Below are 17493 nucleotides of genomic sequence, written 5' to 3'. Positions count from 1 at the left end.
CATAGCAGGCTTGTTTTGCCACTCTGTGGTGATGAGGAGGGTGGAATAAAGTGACGTCAGTGCATACCCTCCATTTCCCTGTGATGTAACCTTGCTATTATTTCACCCTTTTAGAGAAGTGACTGAAAATAGACTCGGCTCTCTGTGCTTATTCAGTGGAGATCCCTTCACTCACTTTCTCTCCAGAAGCAGAGGCACCACTCCGCCGTAGAGACCTTCCCATCCTTGTAGCTGTCGCAGGAGTTGAAGAAGGGTCGGATGCAGACCTCGTACTTGTCCAGGTTGATGGCAGCCAGCTCAGCCTGGTCCAGATACAGGTCGCTGTTGGTGTCCAGCTTTGAGAACATCCAGCCGATGGAGTCCTTGCAGCTGGCTACAAGGCTCTTGTCCAGCGCTGTCAGAAATAATTTGCACAGCGCAGTAGTTTCTTTCTGTTTATACTACATTTCTTCGCATTAACAATTGAGTTGCAAGTTTAGGAGGCAGCAGACAATAAAGCCGCTTTATGAGTTTCTAACCTGAAGCGGTGCCAGCTCCGAGCTTGCCAGAGTTATTCTGCTTCGCGTTTCCATGAAGGAGCTGGAACCAGTCTCTCAGGCGGTCTCCGAGGTCTGCCAGGTCCTGGCCGGTGCAGCTCTCTGAGGGAGCAAAGAAAGGAAACCAAGGATTCACAACTCTGGCAGACACTTAACAGCAATCTGATGCCCCTTCCCAAAAGACATTCATGGACTGCTTGACATTGCTCTCGCTGGTGTGCAGTGAACAGAATGCTGTAGTACAACGGTAAAGCTGTTAAGGTGTGCTGTGGGGTTTCTGTGCTGTCATTTATAACTCTATGGTCCGCTAATCAAAGAAAAACATTATTTCGCAATTAACTCCACTGCAGCAAGCTGCTGTTCTCCAATAGAAATCCACTTTCCGTCTCAGGCAAAGCACTTATTCCAGGCTACAGATGAAAAGCAGGAGTAACATTTCATCCTTTTGATCAATTGGCATTTTCACATGCCCAAGAGCCGGGACAATCAATACTGTTTGGCTGCAATGATAGATAGTGTACACTCTAAATAATTAATTACCACATGATTGAAAGAGCAGTTTGACCACATGGGGGATATTTGGATAACAGTAATCTCTGAAATTGGTGAGTATTGATCCCAAACGCTGAGCACCGGGTTGATTGGGTCTGTGAGAAAATTGGAGTCCTGCTTACATCGTGCTTCGTGTGGCCACCAGCGCGTGATGACTTTCTTTTTTTTGAAACCTTGATCCGTGAAAAGGAGACAAGCAGGTGGGAGTCACAAAACGAAGATAAAAGATGGTGGACAAAAGGGAACTTGCCGCGTTTTGCGTCAGTGTTTGTGTTGGCAATGGAGGCCGTGGAGCAGGGGCAAAATCCAGCGCACATGATGCTCAGGTCTTTGCCGGTGAGGCAGGCCTGCTGCTCCAGCTTACACTGTAAGAAGAGAGAAACGCAGTTAAAATATTTATGGGGGTGACCGCAGGAAAAAGAGATTGCTCATTCAGATGAGACACTGCACTTAGGGAAAGGCAGCAAAGAATGAGCTGTCATTTTCCGCTGCCTTCTCATGCAAGGTCAAAATTAAAAACTATACATAAATCAATAAAGAGTCCTGGCAGCGGCCGGTGTACGATGATGCCACTCAAAACCACGTCAGTCATTAATCATACGGCCACATCGAGCCGGTGCACTTGTCCTCCCGCGAGCTGTGATGAACTGTGCTGCCCCGCTGCGCCCACGTATATGTCAGCGCAGCAGGAAACAGCACTTGACTGGACTCCTCTCATTATTTAAAACGATGACACGGGCACTTTCCATTTCTTTTCAGGGTTTTTATGGCGGCACAGTCCAGAAATAAAGCAAAAGAAAAATTATCTGAGTGCTTTCAAAGAGAGATGCGGGTGCAGAATATTCTCTTTTACCTCGGAGGCGTAGTTGTGTCCGTCAGAGCCGCATACAGGTGAGGAGGCAGTAACAGGACAAGGCTTGCAGCTGCTTTCACGAGCCTCCAGCTGACCCGACTGTTCGACTCTGAACACGAGAGGAAAGAAAGGAAACGTTAAAATGCCAGTCCAACAAAATTATAAAGAAATGTTCTCATTTAGCTCTACCTCTGGTGGGATGTAACCATGCAGATGGTTTATTTTGCCAGTTTTTTAATATGTCTTACTGAGATGCTACCCTGACACAACAGAGGTGGTGCTCACAACACTGAAAAATGATACTTAGACTGGGAGGCTACACCCAAGAACAGTGGTGCTTGAGCTAAATGCTAATGCCAGCAAGCTAACACGCTCACAATGGTAAAGGTAATTCCTTTTAAACATCAACCGGTATAATCTTAATTTAGCATGTTAGCATGCTGATTTGCTAATTAGCGAGACAAATTAAAGCTCAGGCTGATGTGAATGTGGTTGGTTTTGCAGGTATTTGGTCATAACCAAAATATTACTGACTGACTGACATCGCCTTCCCTAGCTTCACCGCTAATATGACTAAAAATTGAAAAAAGTGTCTTTGCAGAAAGAGTGACCCTGCTGCACAATGTCAACAGCTTCCTGAGTTATTTTCTAGAGAGTATTTCCAAAGAAAACACTCGACAGAGAGTAACAGATAATGCCTGTCTGTCCTCCACAGTGGTCGAATGAACTGCCAGGACAGCAGAGTCACTGCCCATCCTCTGCTGCGGGCTGAAAATCACCTTTCCAGACGACATCCTGACACCACATTTATTTATGACTTATTGCTCTAAAAACAAACAAAAAACAGGCACTTGCGTTGAAGCCATGAACGTGCTTTTAGTTGCTTGTTGTCTGAGGAGTGCGCTCAGAACTGTCCGGTCTAGCTCTTGCTCCTGTCATGTCGTAATGCACTTATTGTAAGAATCTGCAAAACAAATTAATCTTAGCTCGAGGTGAATCAGGAAGACTATCCTTATGTTAGTTATTCATTCTCATTCCTCTCTCTCCCTCTTCTCCTCCTTCCTTGCATCAGCTGATGAGGAGCATCTACTCTTCCAGTTAAACTAATCAGATTTAGTTTACGATCTCTATCATCCTATCTCACCTTTGCTGACAGACCTTAAGTCTGTTCTCCTCTCTGTTGCTGTCAACCGTCATTTTAGTGCAAACCTCCGCGATCCTCCTCCACCCAATTCACCTCCAGTTTCATCACTTGCAGCACTCAGGTCCGAGCTCACCAGAAGCCCACTCCTCCTCACATCCATCCAGATCTCAGCCATTCTCATCATCCACTATCTCCTTTAAAATATGATGACGCCACAATGTGATCTCCCAAGACTGTTTTTCCATTTCTCAGCCTTATTGTGCATGTGTCAATAAAATAATTGTTCACTCTAATGAGGAGATTGAAGTGTAATGTGACGGGACACTGCTTGGGGAAGACATGTTCACATTCACTGATGGCAGCAGAAACCCAAGAGGCACATATCCTGCATCCCGGGTTAATAAAAGCAAAATTGTCTGCATCGCCTCTTAATATTTGGATGCACTGATTCATAAAACTGCTGGCTTTCCTCTCACACGGTGATTGACTTCATGTTCAGTGAACACAGTGTGCCATACGACTTCTGGGCCTGCCACTTAATGACGCTAGGATGGTTTTAGTGTGCTTGCTTTCGTGCTTATTACCCATTATTCGACACAGTCTCTCTCATCTCTGGAGTGACTCTGTAAATGAAGCACTTTATTGAAAAAGATAAATGCCTGTTGCAGCAGATAGACTTTGCAGGTAGTAATAATTCACTCCATTAATTCTTTTCAGAGTGCGACCCTGCTCGTTTGTTTTTCAGCCAGAGTGGAATGAATGGGTGAGGGAATAGATAAATACTTTTCAGAGAGGTCTATCACAGAAAACGAAAGAGTCTTTGTGAAGGGAAGAGTATCTGACATACTATAAACCCAGGTGTTAAATGCTCAAAATGTGAAAATACCTTCAGTATGCTTTAGTTGTCGTGGTTTCAACCTCCCCGTCTTCCACTTCTGCTCCATCTTCCAGTGATTAGTCTTAACCATGTTTCCTAAAGCACCTCTCATCAACATGGGGGGGTCAAGCACACAGCGAGTACATGCTGTGTACTTGCTTTCAGGTGGTTTGAGACATAACAGCACTGTTGCAAAGTGAAGGACAATAAAATGGACCTTGTTCTGTTTCCTTTTTAAATGTTGTGTCAGTGTCATGCTAGGTAAAAAAAAAAAAAAAGTCCACAAAAAGTTTTCCTGAAATTCTTAATAATTAGCCTCAGTGACTTTTAACACTTTTAAAAACACGGGACATCACAACAAGTAAGTTGCCACTGAAGTTTCCTACCTGACCCAGACACCTGCCCACATTTTCATTGAAAGTGAGACTATAGAACTTTTGAAAATGAAAACCTTTGCATTTATAAATTGACACTGGCAATGTAGTTAGCTAAACCTGCAATAACTATTTTTTTGGCCACTTGGGGGCAGCAAAAACAAGCTGTAAGCACAACAGCAGCTCATCTTCACCTTTTAACTTGATAGGGCCCGATAGACAAGCATATTTACACATCCAGTAGACACGTAGCAACATTAGCATTTATTTGATGCTTTTGGCTTTGTTTTTGGTCTCTTTCAGCGCCTGAAGGAAATATCTGGATATTTAACCACGAAATACTTCACTATGTGAAGTTAGCTTGTTGCTAACTGTGTCTGCCTGTTGTTTGGTGCTGAGCAGGTAGCGTACAGTAGATTTATCAGAGATCTTTCGTGGCATTGATGGTATAAATATATTGATTATAGCACCTTTGGATAGATGTTACATAGCTGCAGCAGTTTGTTAACATGTTAAACAAGATGCAAACAAATTGTGAAATGATTCTGTTCCTTTTTATTGGCTGCATCAGTTCTATTAGCGTTAGTAGTGGATTTAATTTACTTAGGCTAGGTGATTTGTAGACAATTTGGCACCAGTTTGTTGATAGTTCGTTCTGTCAAGCAGGAAATATTGTAGCTGATTGAAATGCCCCATATTTCAACACGGAGGTTGACATGAATGGTTTTTCCCTTTCAGATGCTCATATTTTCAGTCCATACGATATGCCATGAACACAACGTAAGCCTTGATTTGATCCAACGCTGCTTTCAGGATTGGACAGATTGTAAATGCACTATATGTGATTACATAAACATAAAGAGCAGCGTTTTGGGCACACAGCAAGACACAGTTAGCTGAAGAAGTCGATCAAAGTCTCTTCAGCCAGTTTCATGCTGTATCTCATGCTTAAAAACACAAGACACACACTTTGATTTGATGACCTTTTAATTCTAAATAAATGTATGAGTTCACAAACTGATGATCCATGTAGTTTTAAGTAATTAAACTAAGTAATAGTGGCTTCACGTTTAATTAAAACTGCGCCACGGGAGTTCATGATACATCATGCATTATATTAGATCATGATGAGTTATGTATTAGCTAAGCATTAATTAATCATAAGGTATGTACCCTTGACATTAAGTCCTACTCATTAAACTAGCATCTCTTTCTCCTGCGTCTGATGGGAGCAAACCTGTTATGGTTTTAATGAGGACGGTCTATGGACGTAAATAACGGCCGGAAAGATTTTAATCTCACACAGTAGGAAGGTAAATACCTAATTTTTAAGTTTAATCACTGCTGAATAATTAATGTTGATATTAATGTTGCTGTTGAATTTACAGCACTGAAATATTTTACTTTGACAAGCATCTATCTGTATTTATGTGGTTGAATTCCCTCCTAATTTCAAAGACTTATTTCAGGGAGAGTACAAAATATATCTGTATTCAAATTAAGCATTCAGTTGTCAAAATAAGGTATTCAGTTGCTTATAAGATCATTTTTAATGGCCATTATTTGCTTCCATCACTGTCTGTGTTCAGTTTTACCACTTTCCATCCACACAGTTAATTAGTCATTGCTCAGCATGAGTGTTCCAGCTGAAATTACATCACTCCTGACTCATGACACTCTCTGGCCCTGTTACCGAGTTTAATCAATAGCTCTCCAACCAGACACTGAAAGGCTTTTAACTGACACACAGCTAACAGCTGTTGACACCAGTGCCACTAAAATGTCCATCCTGCCCATGCAGAAATCTCCTTAAACAGTGGCAACACGTCCTGCATGCACAATACAAGCCTGCCTCCGACTCCAGCACTCAGACTGCCACCTACCTGTGCTCCACTTTCTTGCGATTGACACACATGGCCCTCTGGTAGCCCTGAGCGACGCACACCTTATGGCGGCTGCACTTCACATTCTGGCACGGGTCCTTGGTGGTGTCCACGGCTGCAAACACAAAACAACAACGCCGAGAATCCAGAGGTGTCAATCACAGCTGAGGTGCGAGGCTTTAATTCTCTATTTTCGTCACCTCCAGGAGAAAACACAGAGCTTCCGGCTCATCTTTTGACAAGAAGCATGTGTTGAACAGATTGACAGTAAGTACCACCCCACCAGAAAAAAAAAAAAAGAGGAAAGCAGCTATTTTATGTTTTGCACAATCAAGACCTGCATATTTACATCATTTAAAATCATCCCAGCAAAAGTATCTTTTACAGAAGCGTATGCAATAAAAATCATGAGATGTGTAATGAAAAATATTCTCGCAGTCTGCACAAATAAGCCCATTGATTTTGCAGTCAGCGCTGCTGAAAACACGGACGCCTAGCTGTCATTAGTGAGGCGGCCCATCGTCAATAGTACTGCCTGCAGTCTCCAACGTCTGTCTCTGATTGCGAGAAAACCTGACAGCACAGATTGAGCATCTCTTTCTCTCTGCTTGTCACATCTCACTTCCCCCATGTCAACTTATCACTGTCTCTCCCCGTCTTGCCTTTTCTCTCTCACACAAACACACACGCACACACTCCATCTTCGTCTCCCACGTTCCTTTTCTTTCTTTCTCTCTTCCCGCCCCACCTCCTTCCCTCCCTGTCACCTCTCTCTATCTTTGGAGAGTTGAACTGTTCTAGACTGAGATGGAAACAGCACCGTGTCCTCCACCTTCTGCAGTCCGCGGTCAATGCCATCCGAAACTGGATGTCACATTGTCCCAGTCCATTTACCGCCTTGCCGGAGAGGCCTCGGAAAACTCGCGGGCTCAGATAAATTTAAGAGTGAGTGGCAAGCAGCGGTCGCGGAGAGAAATTTAAGCCGTGAAATCCTGAGTCAGCTCTGAGCAGCTGCTTTGTAGTCAACACGGTCAACAGACGAGGTAGCTGCCGGCCAGATCCCTGCAAATCCAGAGACTAGGTGATACTCTGGTGCTGCAGCAGGGAGGTAAGAGGGAACAGTGGACTTTTATGGATGACATGACAACTCTGAGGGGAAAAAAAAAACTGGTAGGAGGCTGCGTGTCTGTTTTGTTTTTGTTCTTTAAGAACAGGTGTGAAACTGAGCTGGTGACTGGAGTTCATAAAGAGCCGAAGTCATGCCGCACTTACAAGCATTTTTATTGTCTGTTAGACTGGATCTCTAAGCCCCATTTAAACAAGGTTTGAGATACCTCGCCCCCGTTTGTGACCTCAGCACTACATGTTAGCCTGTGATTCACTTACATACGCTTCAATACAAACCTCACGGGAAAAATCTAATTATTGTCACAAACATCACGTATCACTTGCCGAGTTTCCATCAAGGTGTTCTGATATAACTAATGTTACAGCAGCATCTACTCCATTATTGTCTTTGAACAAACACTCGTGCAGTTGTCACATCAGTTCCTCACAGGATGCTGATTGGTCAGAACGATAACAAGCCCAGAATCTGAGGCGAACTTGAGTCATATTTAAGCTTTTATATTGGTTTGTGTTTGGTGGAATGACTTCACTTGAGTCCTTCAAATCAAAGCAAAAACTTCTTCAGTATCTTTTTACTGTCACAGTTTTTACTCTTTGTGCACAAGTTATACATCAAACCGAAGACCAATTTGTCCTCTCTTATGCTTTTTTAATAAATAGCTCAAAGCCGCAGAGAAGTCTGACCAAAAGTTTAATTGCATCCCATTTTATATGAGCTCTGTAACTCTTAACATTCACCAAAGAGTAGAGCAAGGCAGCTGCTGGAGTGTGGTGAAAATACAGGATTTAAATGTTGGTTTTGCCCCGAGGAAACATTTTATCATTCAGGGCAGACTGAAGATACCGGTGGCATCAAGAAAATATCTTTTGAAGATACAACCAGCAGCTGGATAACAGGTAAAAAAATAACATTCTGCTTTTTCTCCTGAGGGTCCAGAGTCCTGAGGTCACAAATTGGGCTGAGTATCTCTAAACCTTGTTTACAGAGCTCAGTTCAGTTTGGTTAAAAGTTAGGCAATGATCCAAGGACAAGACATGACAACCCTGAGTCCAAAAAAGCTGGAAGGCTGTGTACAACGTGAACAAAAACAGAATGCAACCATTTGCAAACATGTAGCAACATCCTTCGTACAATCATGTGTTCCCAAAGTGGTGAACCTCACTCCATCCTTGCTTGTGAACGACTGAGCCTTTATAGGATGCTCCTTTCATAGCCATTCCTGTAATATCACCTGTTACAAATGAACCTGATTACCTGTGGAATGCTCCAAACAGGTGTTTCTGATCATTTAACAACTTTCCCAGTCTTTTGTTGCTCCTGTCCCAATTTCTTTGCAACATGTTGCTGCATCAAATTCAGAATAAGCAGATATTTACAAAAATCAATGAAGTTGATGAGGTCAGACATTAAAGACATTGTCTTTTTACTGTATTCAGTTGAGTGTATGTCAAAAAGGACACAACTTTTTTAGAGTCAGGGTTGTAGTTTGGATCCTACATCAACATTTTGCAGGGAGGAAAAATAAAACTCCACTGGCATCTATTGTTTCACAGATAAGAGTCTCAGCCGGGCTCGGCCGTGCACCGGTACCACGCTACATCACTGCACAGGGTGTGGAAAACACATGTTGTCAGCATTAGTTGGTGGGATTATTAGACTGGGAGTACTTACTCTTAAATGCTGCAAGATGTTTCAACAGTTCTGTTGAACTTCTGCACTTAATTGAACAAAACGTTGGCATGTTTATCACATGATTGGCCATCAGTATGTGTACTTTGATGCATAGCTGGATACAAATGTGGATTCAACATTTTAAACACTTTCAGTTATTAAAACAACATGTTTAGGTGACCGTTCAGCATTGGCGGATGTATATATTTTTAGTTTGTTCTCATTACCTTAAGGTTTTGTTTGTCCTAAAGGCTAAAACACGATACTGGGTTTTGTTTGTGCTCAATTAAGTGCAGTAGTGGTTACATGACCAGTAATTCCTCTTCACAGACCTACAGATTAACGAAACCCTGCGCTGTATGTAAAAGCACCTTCAGCAACACAGGTTCATACAGCAGAAGCTAACTCCAAAGTAGAGCAGGACTTCAGTATAAAAATAAGCTAGCAGTTCCAGAAATGCTTGACCCATATGAAGGGCAGCAACTCCTAAATAGTCATAAATAAAATAAATTAGCACCAGTGAAAGAGTGAAAAACTCGTGTTAACCCAACTAAATTACATTCCTGTTTATCAAAGTCCCACTTCTCAGGGAGGAAGAAACTCATTAATATATAAAACATAGGATTTACGCTCAGCAGAGAAGCTTAAAGACAGATAGCAGGAAGTGAAAGTCGTTCCATATGAAAGATTTTGTGACCACTTGACTTTTATTCACTTCATCTGTTCGAACAGGTATTCTGCTCTGCCATGATGTAACCCCAGCGTCTGAACAATACCCAGACTGCACCGCTGATGGTACATTTTTCTGCTATTTCCCTTCTGATTGAAGACATAAAACCTCCCTAAAATCACCCTAAACTGTCACCACGTGTATCATTTTGACTATTTCTTTCATTTCGTTAACGAAAAGGTTCCGGTCATGGGCCATAAACCTTTATGGGGGCAGGGAACCAAACTGGATGGGTTTTTTTTTTTTTTTTTTTTTTTTTAGTGGTGTTATATACGTCTAACTATTCCCACTTTCTTCTGTGCCATTTTATTATTTTTAGGCCACTGAGCAGTCGCTATACCTGCTGTCCACTCACAGAGAAACCACAGCGACAGACTGTGCAGTGAGCCGTCTTAATGCATGAGGAAGAATCAAATAAAATGAGAAAGCACTCAGAGAGCTCACACAGGGACCAAGGCTGTACAATCCTCTTTATGTGTTAGTGTAATAATGAAAATTTGGATCTGAATCTGGACAAAATATACTCATAGTGAGACAAAGACCTACACTCCATGCATAGCTGATGGTGACCATGGCTTTTCCTGGAATATCTCACTCCTGTCATGGTATCATGGCTTAAGGATGAATGCAAATATAACTAACCCTCCCTCTGGCTTATGGCAGAATATCCTCTGTATAATATTATCGCTTTGGATGATTTGCGCAATCTGAAAAGAATCAGACTCATGACCACTGAGCTACAGCTACTGAAGTTTCTGCAGCTCCACCTGTTGATGAAATGTCATCAGGTTTTGCAGGATTGTTGACACTGTAGAGGCGCATGTCAACAACATCTGGTTTTAATTGCATGATAAAATCAAGAGTTTTTGTTGTTCATGTCAAAAAGGCCACACCTACAAGCATTTGGCAACCAACTACAGAAAAACTGGAACAGAAAAAGACAACCTTTTTTCGATATTTATAGGAATATTTAAAAACTTATTAGAACTGATTTTTGGCCACTTGGGGGCAGCAGCAACAAATAATTAGCCGTTAAGTTGATATGGCGAAGTTAGCAAATAGATGTTTATTTCCGCAACTAGCAGATATGAAGCAACAATAGCAATTAGCATTCATTTGGAGTTCTGGATACCTGCCGAATGTAAGTTGTTGTTTTTGATCTCCACCATTTCCTAAGGAATGTTGGCTGCTAAATGCTCCACAAAGTTGCTAACTCTGTGAGACTTTGAGAACTGAAACTGTACACCTGTGGGCCAGAAAACCAAAGCAATGAGGTGAAAAGTGGTCTGAGAGTTCAGGGGTGCAAAGTCACCATTATTCTCTTTATGAGTGACTTCTTGCACGTGGTCCTTTGATCTGTTCATATAAAAATGTTAATAATAGCGGGTTTAAAGTCAGACATGTCTTATACTGATAGATTCATCTTAAATTAAGGATCCAGGAAACAAAAGAAATGTGCTTCCACGCCTCATAATTCAGGAGCTTTTAGTCAGACTGTAGAGAACTTTACAAGCAGTCACATGTTAGTGTTCTTAGATATGTATCAAAAATACATCGCTGTAAATAAACATGCTAATTGGTTCATGACCTAACCTTTCACTGAATCATATGCTTTTTAATCATTGCTTTACTGTATGTTCCCATAGAAACGCCGCTCGATATTTTCAGTATGGTTTCAGATGTGCGGCTCTCTCATTGCTCCCATGTTCAGTATTTATGAGCACCTTCGAGTCTGCCTCCGAGGAACAGCTTCAAACCAAACACATCCCTCTCACAGTGTTCATATACAACTCCTACATAGTGAAAATGAAATCCAAACACAAGATTTAATTTGCATTAAAGATCAAGTGTGTTCGCCACCTCGCCCTCTCTCCTGGTTGTTGATTACGTCTTGGTGCAATGAGAATGTAGAGCAGGGCCAGTACATATGAGGGCCATTATGGGTTTTAAATCCTCCTGCAATCGTGTCAACAAAGGCGCTGGGACTTCACTGAGCCTGTGACCAATCTCTCTGAGATTATTATTATTATGCTGCGATCAAAAACAGAACAGAACACGATCAGCTTGCTCCCGGTTGTCTGTGCTCACATCTGAATTCTGAATTCACGAAGCTCTGCAGTTAGACAGGATCCTGCATCGACCATTTGTTTTACATTCAAATTGCATTTAATAAAGAACTTAAGAGGCTGTGGACAAAAAAAAAACCTTTTATTGGGCTTCCAAGAAATAGTAGCCGCACATCTGAAAGCGAAAAGATTTAGCTCTGATAAATATTAGAAGCATGAGAGAGATGGGCACATTTGACAGCTTTAAGTAAATTAGTTTCAACTGGATTTGCAATTACTGTCATCCTACAAGACTCTTTTATACCCTTAGATTTAATCTGCGGCTGCTGTGTTAAAGCAGCCTGCAGCTTTTATTCAACTCCAATGGAACTCTAAAATTATTTACTTACAATTAAAGAGGATAAAACACACAAGCTCACCTCTAATTCACCTCACTTCTAACAGATGCTATTTTGTTATTGCTGTTTCTGAAGCATTTCTGGTGACTTTTTTGCTTGTTTGTTGTTTCATGTGTGAAGTCATTTCACTTATTTTCTGATCTTTGTATTTGGCTTTATATTTACATTTTCTTGTCTTACTCACACTGTGTGATTTAAAAATGTTTTTTCATTGTTGTTGCTTTGGTGTGAACCCCAGAAGACTGGCGACCACTTTCTGGAAGCTAATGGGGATCCAAATAAAGAAGAAAGAGTTCTTTTTTGAAGACGTTATGTCTGAATCATTTCCTGAAGTTGTACAAGCTTTGTTTTTTTGAAATTCAATTAGTAAAATTTTTCTCTGGGCACAAAAGAAGTTTCACTTATCAGCTAAAATAAAGGACGTCAAGGTCAAATATGGCAGCTTCTCTGCTGCGTCAGAGCAGCGGGAACCTTATTGTTTTGAAATGGCCTTCAAACACAGAGCAGACTCTGCAGGGCTGAGCCGATGTCTCTATCAGCTCACTTAAAAAAGCGCTGGAGGTGTCTCAAGCCTCGTTTTAGGTCTTTTGTTCTATCCTGAGCTCGCAGGTACACCATGTCGGCGTTTTTGCTGTCTTGTTGAATTTGCAGTCAAGAGGACCCTGATCAATTAGGTCTGCAGAATTAGTCCCAGTGGGAGCCGGGACAGGAATGAAATCAATGGTATTCAAATGAGCATCGCCCACACTACAGCAAGCAAGGCGTTTTCTTGAGACTACATTAGTTATTCCCCCTGTTGTAAGAACAGATGACTGGGATAACGTCTGGAGCTGCTTCTTCTCACATCTTTCTCCTTTGATGTGAGTCTTCAATGCCTTCTAAGTGAGGCAGTGTGGGTGTGACGCCACGCTCGACCTCCCACACTCACCGCGCAGCAGGAACGCTCTGCTAACCCAAAGGGTCTGCTCAACCAGCTCCAACATGTATGAATAGTACATTTCATAGCCTGACCTGTGAAATGATTCATACTTCATTACATCCACCGTAGAGGGTTTAGACTAGAGCTTCATCAGTTCAGTTAAACCAGAGCTTCAGTTCAGGTTCAACTGAACTGCAGCTGAATAGGATGTCCTATGGAATTACTTAAAAATCCACCAATGCAGATGATTCATAGCAACATGACAGACCAGTGCTGCACAATCTGGTTTCTAATTTGTTTCACTAAATATTTAAATTCAAAATTTATTTACACCATCAGCACTTTTTGTTTTTTAGTTTACATTTCTGTGGCGCAAAACAAAAAAAGCACATTGAAAGTCACGCTTTCTGTTGAGTTTTAACAGTGATTGATTTATGATTTGGGTAATCTGACCATTTAAAATGAGAAAATTTGTAAGATTATGAAATATTTGCAGAGTTGTGCTCTCTCTTTGTGCTTTTCAATATAATTGTTTTTATTTCTATTGAATACAAAAAGACCATTTGACAGAAACAAAGAATTGTTTGCCAGGTTCACATAGTCTCCATTCCTCCTCCACAGCTGATTTTCTAAAAGTGAGATTTTTTTTTTCTTCAACAAGAAACAGACCCCATGGAGGTAAATGGAGCCTGGTGGGAGTTCTGAGTTGAGCCCTGAGCAACAAAGGCAATTATAGCAGGCTTTTCAAACTAATGGATCCAACTGAAGGCTCAGCCTCTCCTTTTCTGAATCACAACTGCGTTCTCACCCGCAACGAGCTCTGACACCCCGGACTAGCGCTCACCTTGAGCTGGATGACCTCAGACAACCATCGCAATTAAGAGAAGTCAGCACTTCGATAATGTGCGCCGCACTATTTCATTGTCTAGAGCAGATGTAGAAAGGCAGACAGCACTTAGCATTGATTATGCTGGTGGAATCTGAAATAAAGCAGTTGTTTTCCTTTAAGGTCATTCAACTAAAGCCATTTAAACACTGAAAGTCTTTGCAAACCGCTTCTGCATATAATGCAGCAGCATCCACTCAGGCAGTAAGTGGAAAACACAATAAACTTGAAATGAAACTACGCAGCCATCCTCATATGTCCACAGAAAAATCATTTCTAATCAGATAAAAATCATTTTTTTCTGACTTACTTTCATCAGACCTCATGTTCTCCTCCATGTTTTTGATGTAGTCATCCTGGAAAGAAAATATATTTGCATTAATGGGTTTAATAATTCAGGTTAAGTAGCACAGTTTTGCAGATGTACGCTGTTGCACTCATGCTTAATGAAAATTCAGAACAGCATAAATAATGAAGGAAGATAAGAGAGATGCAAAATGATACAGAAACTTTGCTGCAAGCTATGAATGGCAGTTTAAATGTGTGTGACTTTAGAAGTTCAAATATATTCAGTTCAGTTTCATGTTGAATAGAAGGGTTTGAACAAATAGCACATGAGTAAAAGTCATAAAACAAAACTTTTTTTTTTTTTATCCATGGTTTAATCAAACTGAGTTCACTTCTGTGATCTTTTTCATTCTATTCTGTCTTTCAGTTGATTGATTTATCTTTATTTCGGTCTTTGAGTGAAAATAAATAATAAAAACTAGAAACAGAAATGTAATCAAGTGCTTACACAACCACAGACTAATGAATCGATGTTATAAAGGGGTTATATTTCCCTCTCAGGCATGTCATTCATCATTATCACCGTAAATATTCTCTCCTTTGCGGATGACATTCAATTATACTTTCTAAAAATATTTCTAATGAGTTTAAAAGGTAGATGGATGCAAATGTTTGTCAGGATGATGACATGTCTTGGGTTAAAGCAATGTATTTTTACTTGTATCCAGTTTTGATTTCTGTTGTAGTTCCAGTTTTTCCCTAAGTGCTGCTGTGTCCTTTTCTATCTTTATTTTCTCTCATTGTGCTGCTGTAACACCTAATTTTCCTCCCTGGGGATCAACAAAGAGTCCTTTTATCTTTGGTTCAGTTTTAAGTTTGGAACAACACACTAAAACCTGTGCTTTTCTAATTTCCTTTACAAAAAATTCTTTGAACAAAGCTTGGAGGTGAGATAATATTAAGCTTGTTTACTACCTGTTTCTTCAACAACAGACATTAACCTTTAAGTGCACTGCTGGGTGTGATGCACAGCTACATTTCAGACCTGTTGTCCTCATATGAACCAGTAAGTGTCCTGAGATCCTCAGGCCAGACCCGTCTGGCTGTTCCTCTCTCACAGATTTGTTCTGGAGGTGACTTTGCCTCTGAGGCTCGTAGACTCTGTGTGAATACCCTGAGGACATCAGGCTGGCTAACTCAGATAAAAATTAGAAAAGACATTTGTATCACAAGGCTTTCTTTAAATATCTTTGCAGTGTCCAATGCTTTTTCCAAGGTTTTTCTTAGTGAGAAAATTGACACCACTCTAGCGTCTGTACCCTAAATATGTAGCTACAGCCAATTTGCTTAGCTTAGCACAAAGACTGAAAACAGGGAGAAACAGCTAACCTAGTTACATCCAAGACAAACTGTTGTTTATAACCTTTGGTTTTTGTATGGCTTGAACAAAAGTGTGGAGATGCTGGTATGCAGATTTTGTTAACTTTATACAGAGCCTGGCTAGCTGTTTCCCCCTGTTTCTAGTCTTTATGCTAAGCTAAGCTAAGCAGCTGCTGGCTCTAGCTTCATATTTAGAGTACAGCCATGAGAGTGATCCCCCAATCTGATTCTCACCAAATGAATAATAAGATTTCCTAAAATGTCAACCTATTCCTTTAGTTGTTATGTCATGGACTGAGAAAATTCTCCTGTTTCTTACATTTAAACCGTTTCAAATGGCCTTCATCAGCAGACTGTTTCATCAGAATAATGGAAAGTTTCAACATCTGCAGTTCTGTGACAACGAAACTGATGAGGATCACGTGAATGGGCCAAGAGAACAAGCCATTAAGTGGACCTTGAGCTGAGACAGTTTTGTCAAGTGCTGCTTCCAAGGTGAAGAATGAGCTGTCCAACTAAACTAAAAATAATCTTGTTCATGTCTTATCAAACACTTTGATGCTCTTATTTTGACAAGTGCTTTATAAATCTGATAATTATTATATTATTGTTCCTTATTATTGTGGCTGTTGTTGTTGTAGCCTCTAACGCTAAGAAAAAAGCACAAGACTCTGAGTAATGTATCTCATGAAAAGGCTTGGACTATCTTAGCTTCTGCGCTGTTGCAGAGGGAATATTTGCAAACTAACTCTGGTTTTTAGATTGTGTCCCTAGCGGCGTTGCGCTGGAGTGATAATAAAAATTCAGCGTCCCCATGCTGCATCCATTCTGACCCATTTCTCTCTGTGTCAGGACAGAGAGGATCAACTATAAAGCGGTAACTATTCGGCACGAGGCCCAGAAAGGACCCCGAGGATCAGGTCTGTTCAGTTTAGCTCGGTCTTATTCTGCTCGGGGGACAAAAAGACTGAGCTCTCAAGTCAAGCTGAACAAGTCCAGCCGAAGGCATCTTAAATATTGTGCACAGGGTGAGGAGTTAAAGGGAGGGTTTTTGTGTTTATACTTGTTTTTACTGCAGTGCATTGATCATTTTTTGCGTCCAAGCTTGTTTTCCAGGAAGCAGTAGTTTGCATGTAGATCTGACATGATTTATGCTATTGTTTCTAATGTCCTCTGTTTTTCACCTCTGAGTTGCAGTAAAAGGCAAATTTCAAGCCAACGACATGGCATTATATGTATTTTTTTGTGCTTTAGCCAAGATGAGCTCTGACTCATTGGGCAGCTGACACCTAAAAAAGACAGACAGTACAATTGTGCAAATTTACAAAAGCAACACTCACCTCGACTTCCTGTAGCAAAGGGAAGCAGCAGTGGGAGAGAAAGAAAGAGAGAGCCATTGTTAAAACAGATAAAAAAACACTTAACAGTTTTGATTTTGCTCCATTCGGCATGCAAACAGTGGGTTGGTTTATTACAGCTATGGCAGCAGTTAAACTGTCAGCCCTTAATGCACGCTGATTGCAAATACATGCCTTAGTCTCGCTCCTCTCAGGGGACAACATAAGACATTCACAGAGGATTATGAGCGCCTATTAACCGAGGATGATCCGCTGCCACTTCCATGGGCTGGCAGGGGTCCCGTTCACGAAGGGCTCATTCTCTGACTGTGTTTACAAGCAACTGCCAAACGCCAGCTTCCTGCCAGCTCAGAAGTTGTGGGTAAGCCATGACATACCGCATCAGCCACGGAAAAAATACAGGCAAATTGGTGGGAATCTTCAAAGTCAACAAGCAGATGTGATTTAGA

The 17493-nt window shown here is 41.2% G+C and overlaps 1 protein-coding gene across 1 annotated transcript in view; it reads right to left on the bottom strand.

Annotated features, from left to right (window-relative positions):
* Nucleotides 1–17493, bottom strand: part of LOC121625243 (testican-2-like) — a 42745-nt gene that overhangs the window by 6161 nt on the left and 19091 nt on the right. Inside the window, exons 2-8 of the mRNA XM_041963322.1 lie at nt 17027–17035; nt 14329–14374; nt 6220–6334; nt 1942–2050; nt 1339–1453; nt 519–638; nt 176–394 (exon numbers count right to left, since the gene is read on the bottom strand). Of these exons, the coding sequence (XP_041819256.1) occupies nt 176–394; nt 519–638; nt 1339–1453; nt 1942–2050; nt 6220–6334; nt 14329–14374; nt 17027–17035 (733 nt within the window). The remainder of the gene's footprint in view (nt 1–175; nt 395–518; nt 639–1338; nt 1454–1941; nt 2051–6219; nt 6335–14328; nt 14375–17026; nt 17036–17493) is intronic.

Source organism: Chelmon rostratus, chromosome 21 (assembly GCF_017976325.1).
Source record: "Chelmon rostratus isolate fCheRos1 chromosome 21, fCheRos1.pri, whole genome shotgun sequence".
Taxonomy (NCBI): domain Eukaryota; kingdom Metazoa; phylum Chordata; class Actinopteri; order Chaetodontiformes; family Chaetodontidae; genus Chelmon; species Chelmon rostratus.
This window is presented reverse-complemented; position numbering and strand designations above follow the sequence as displayed.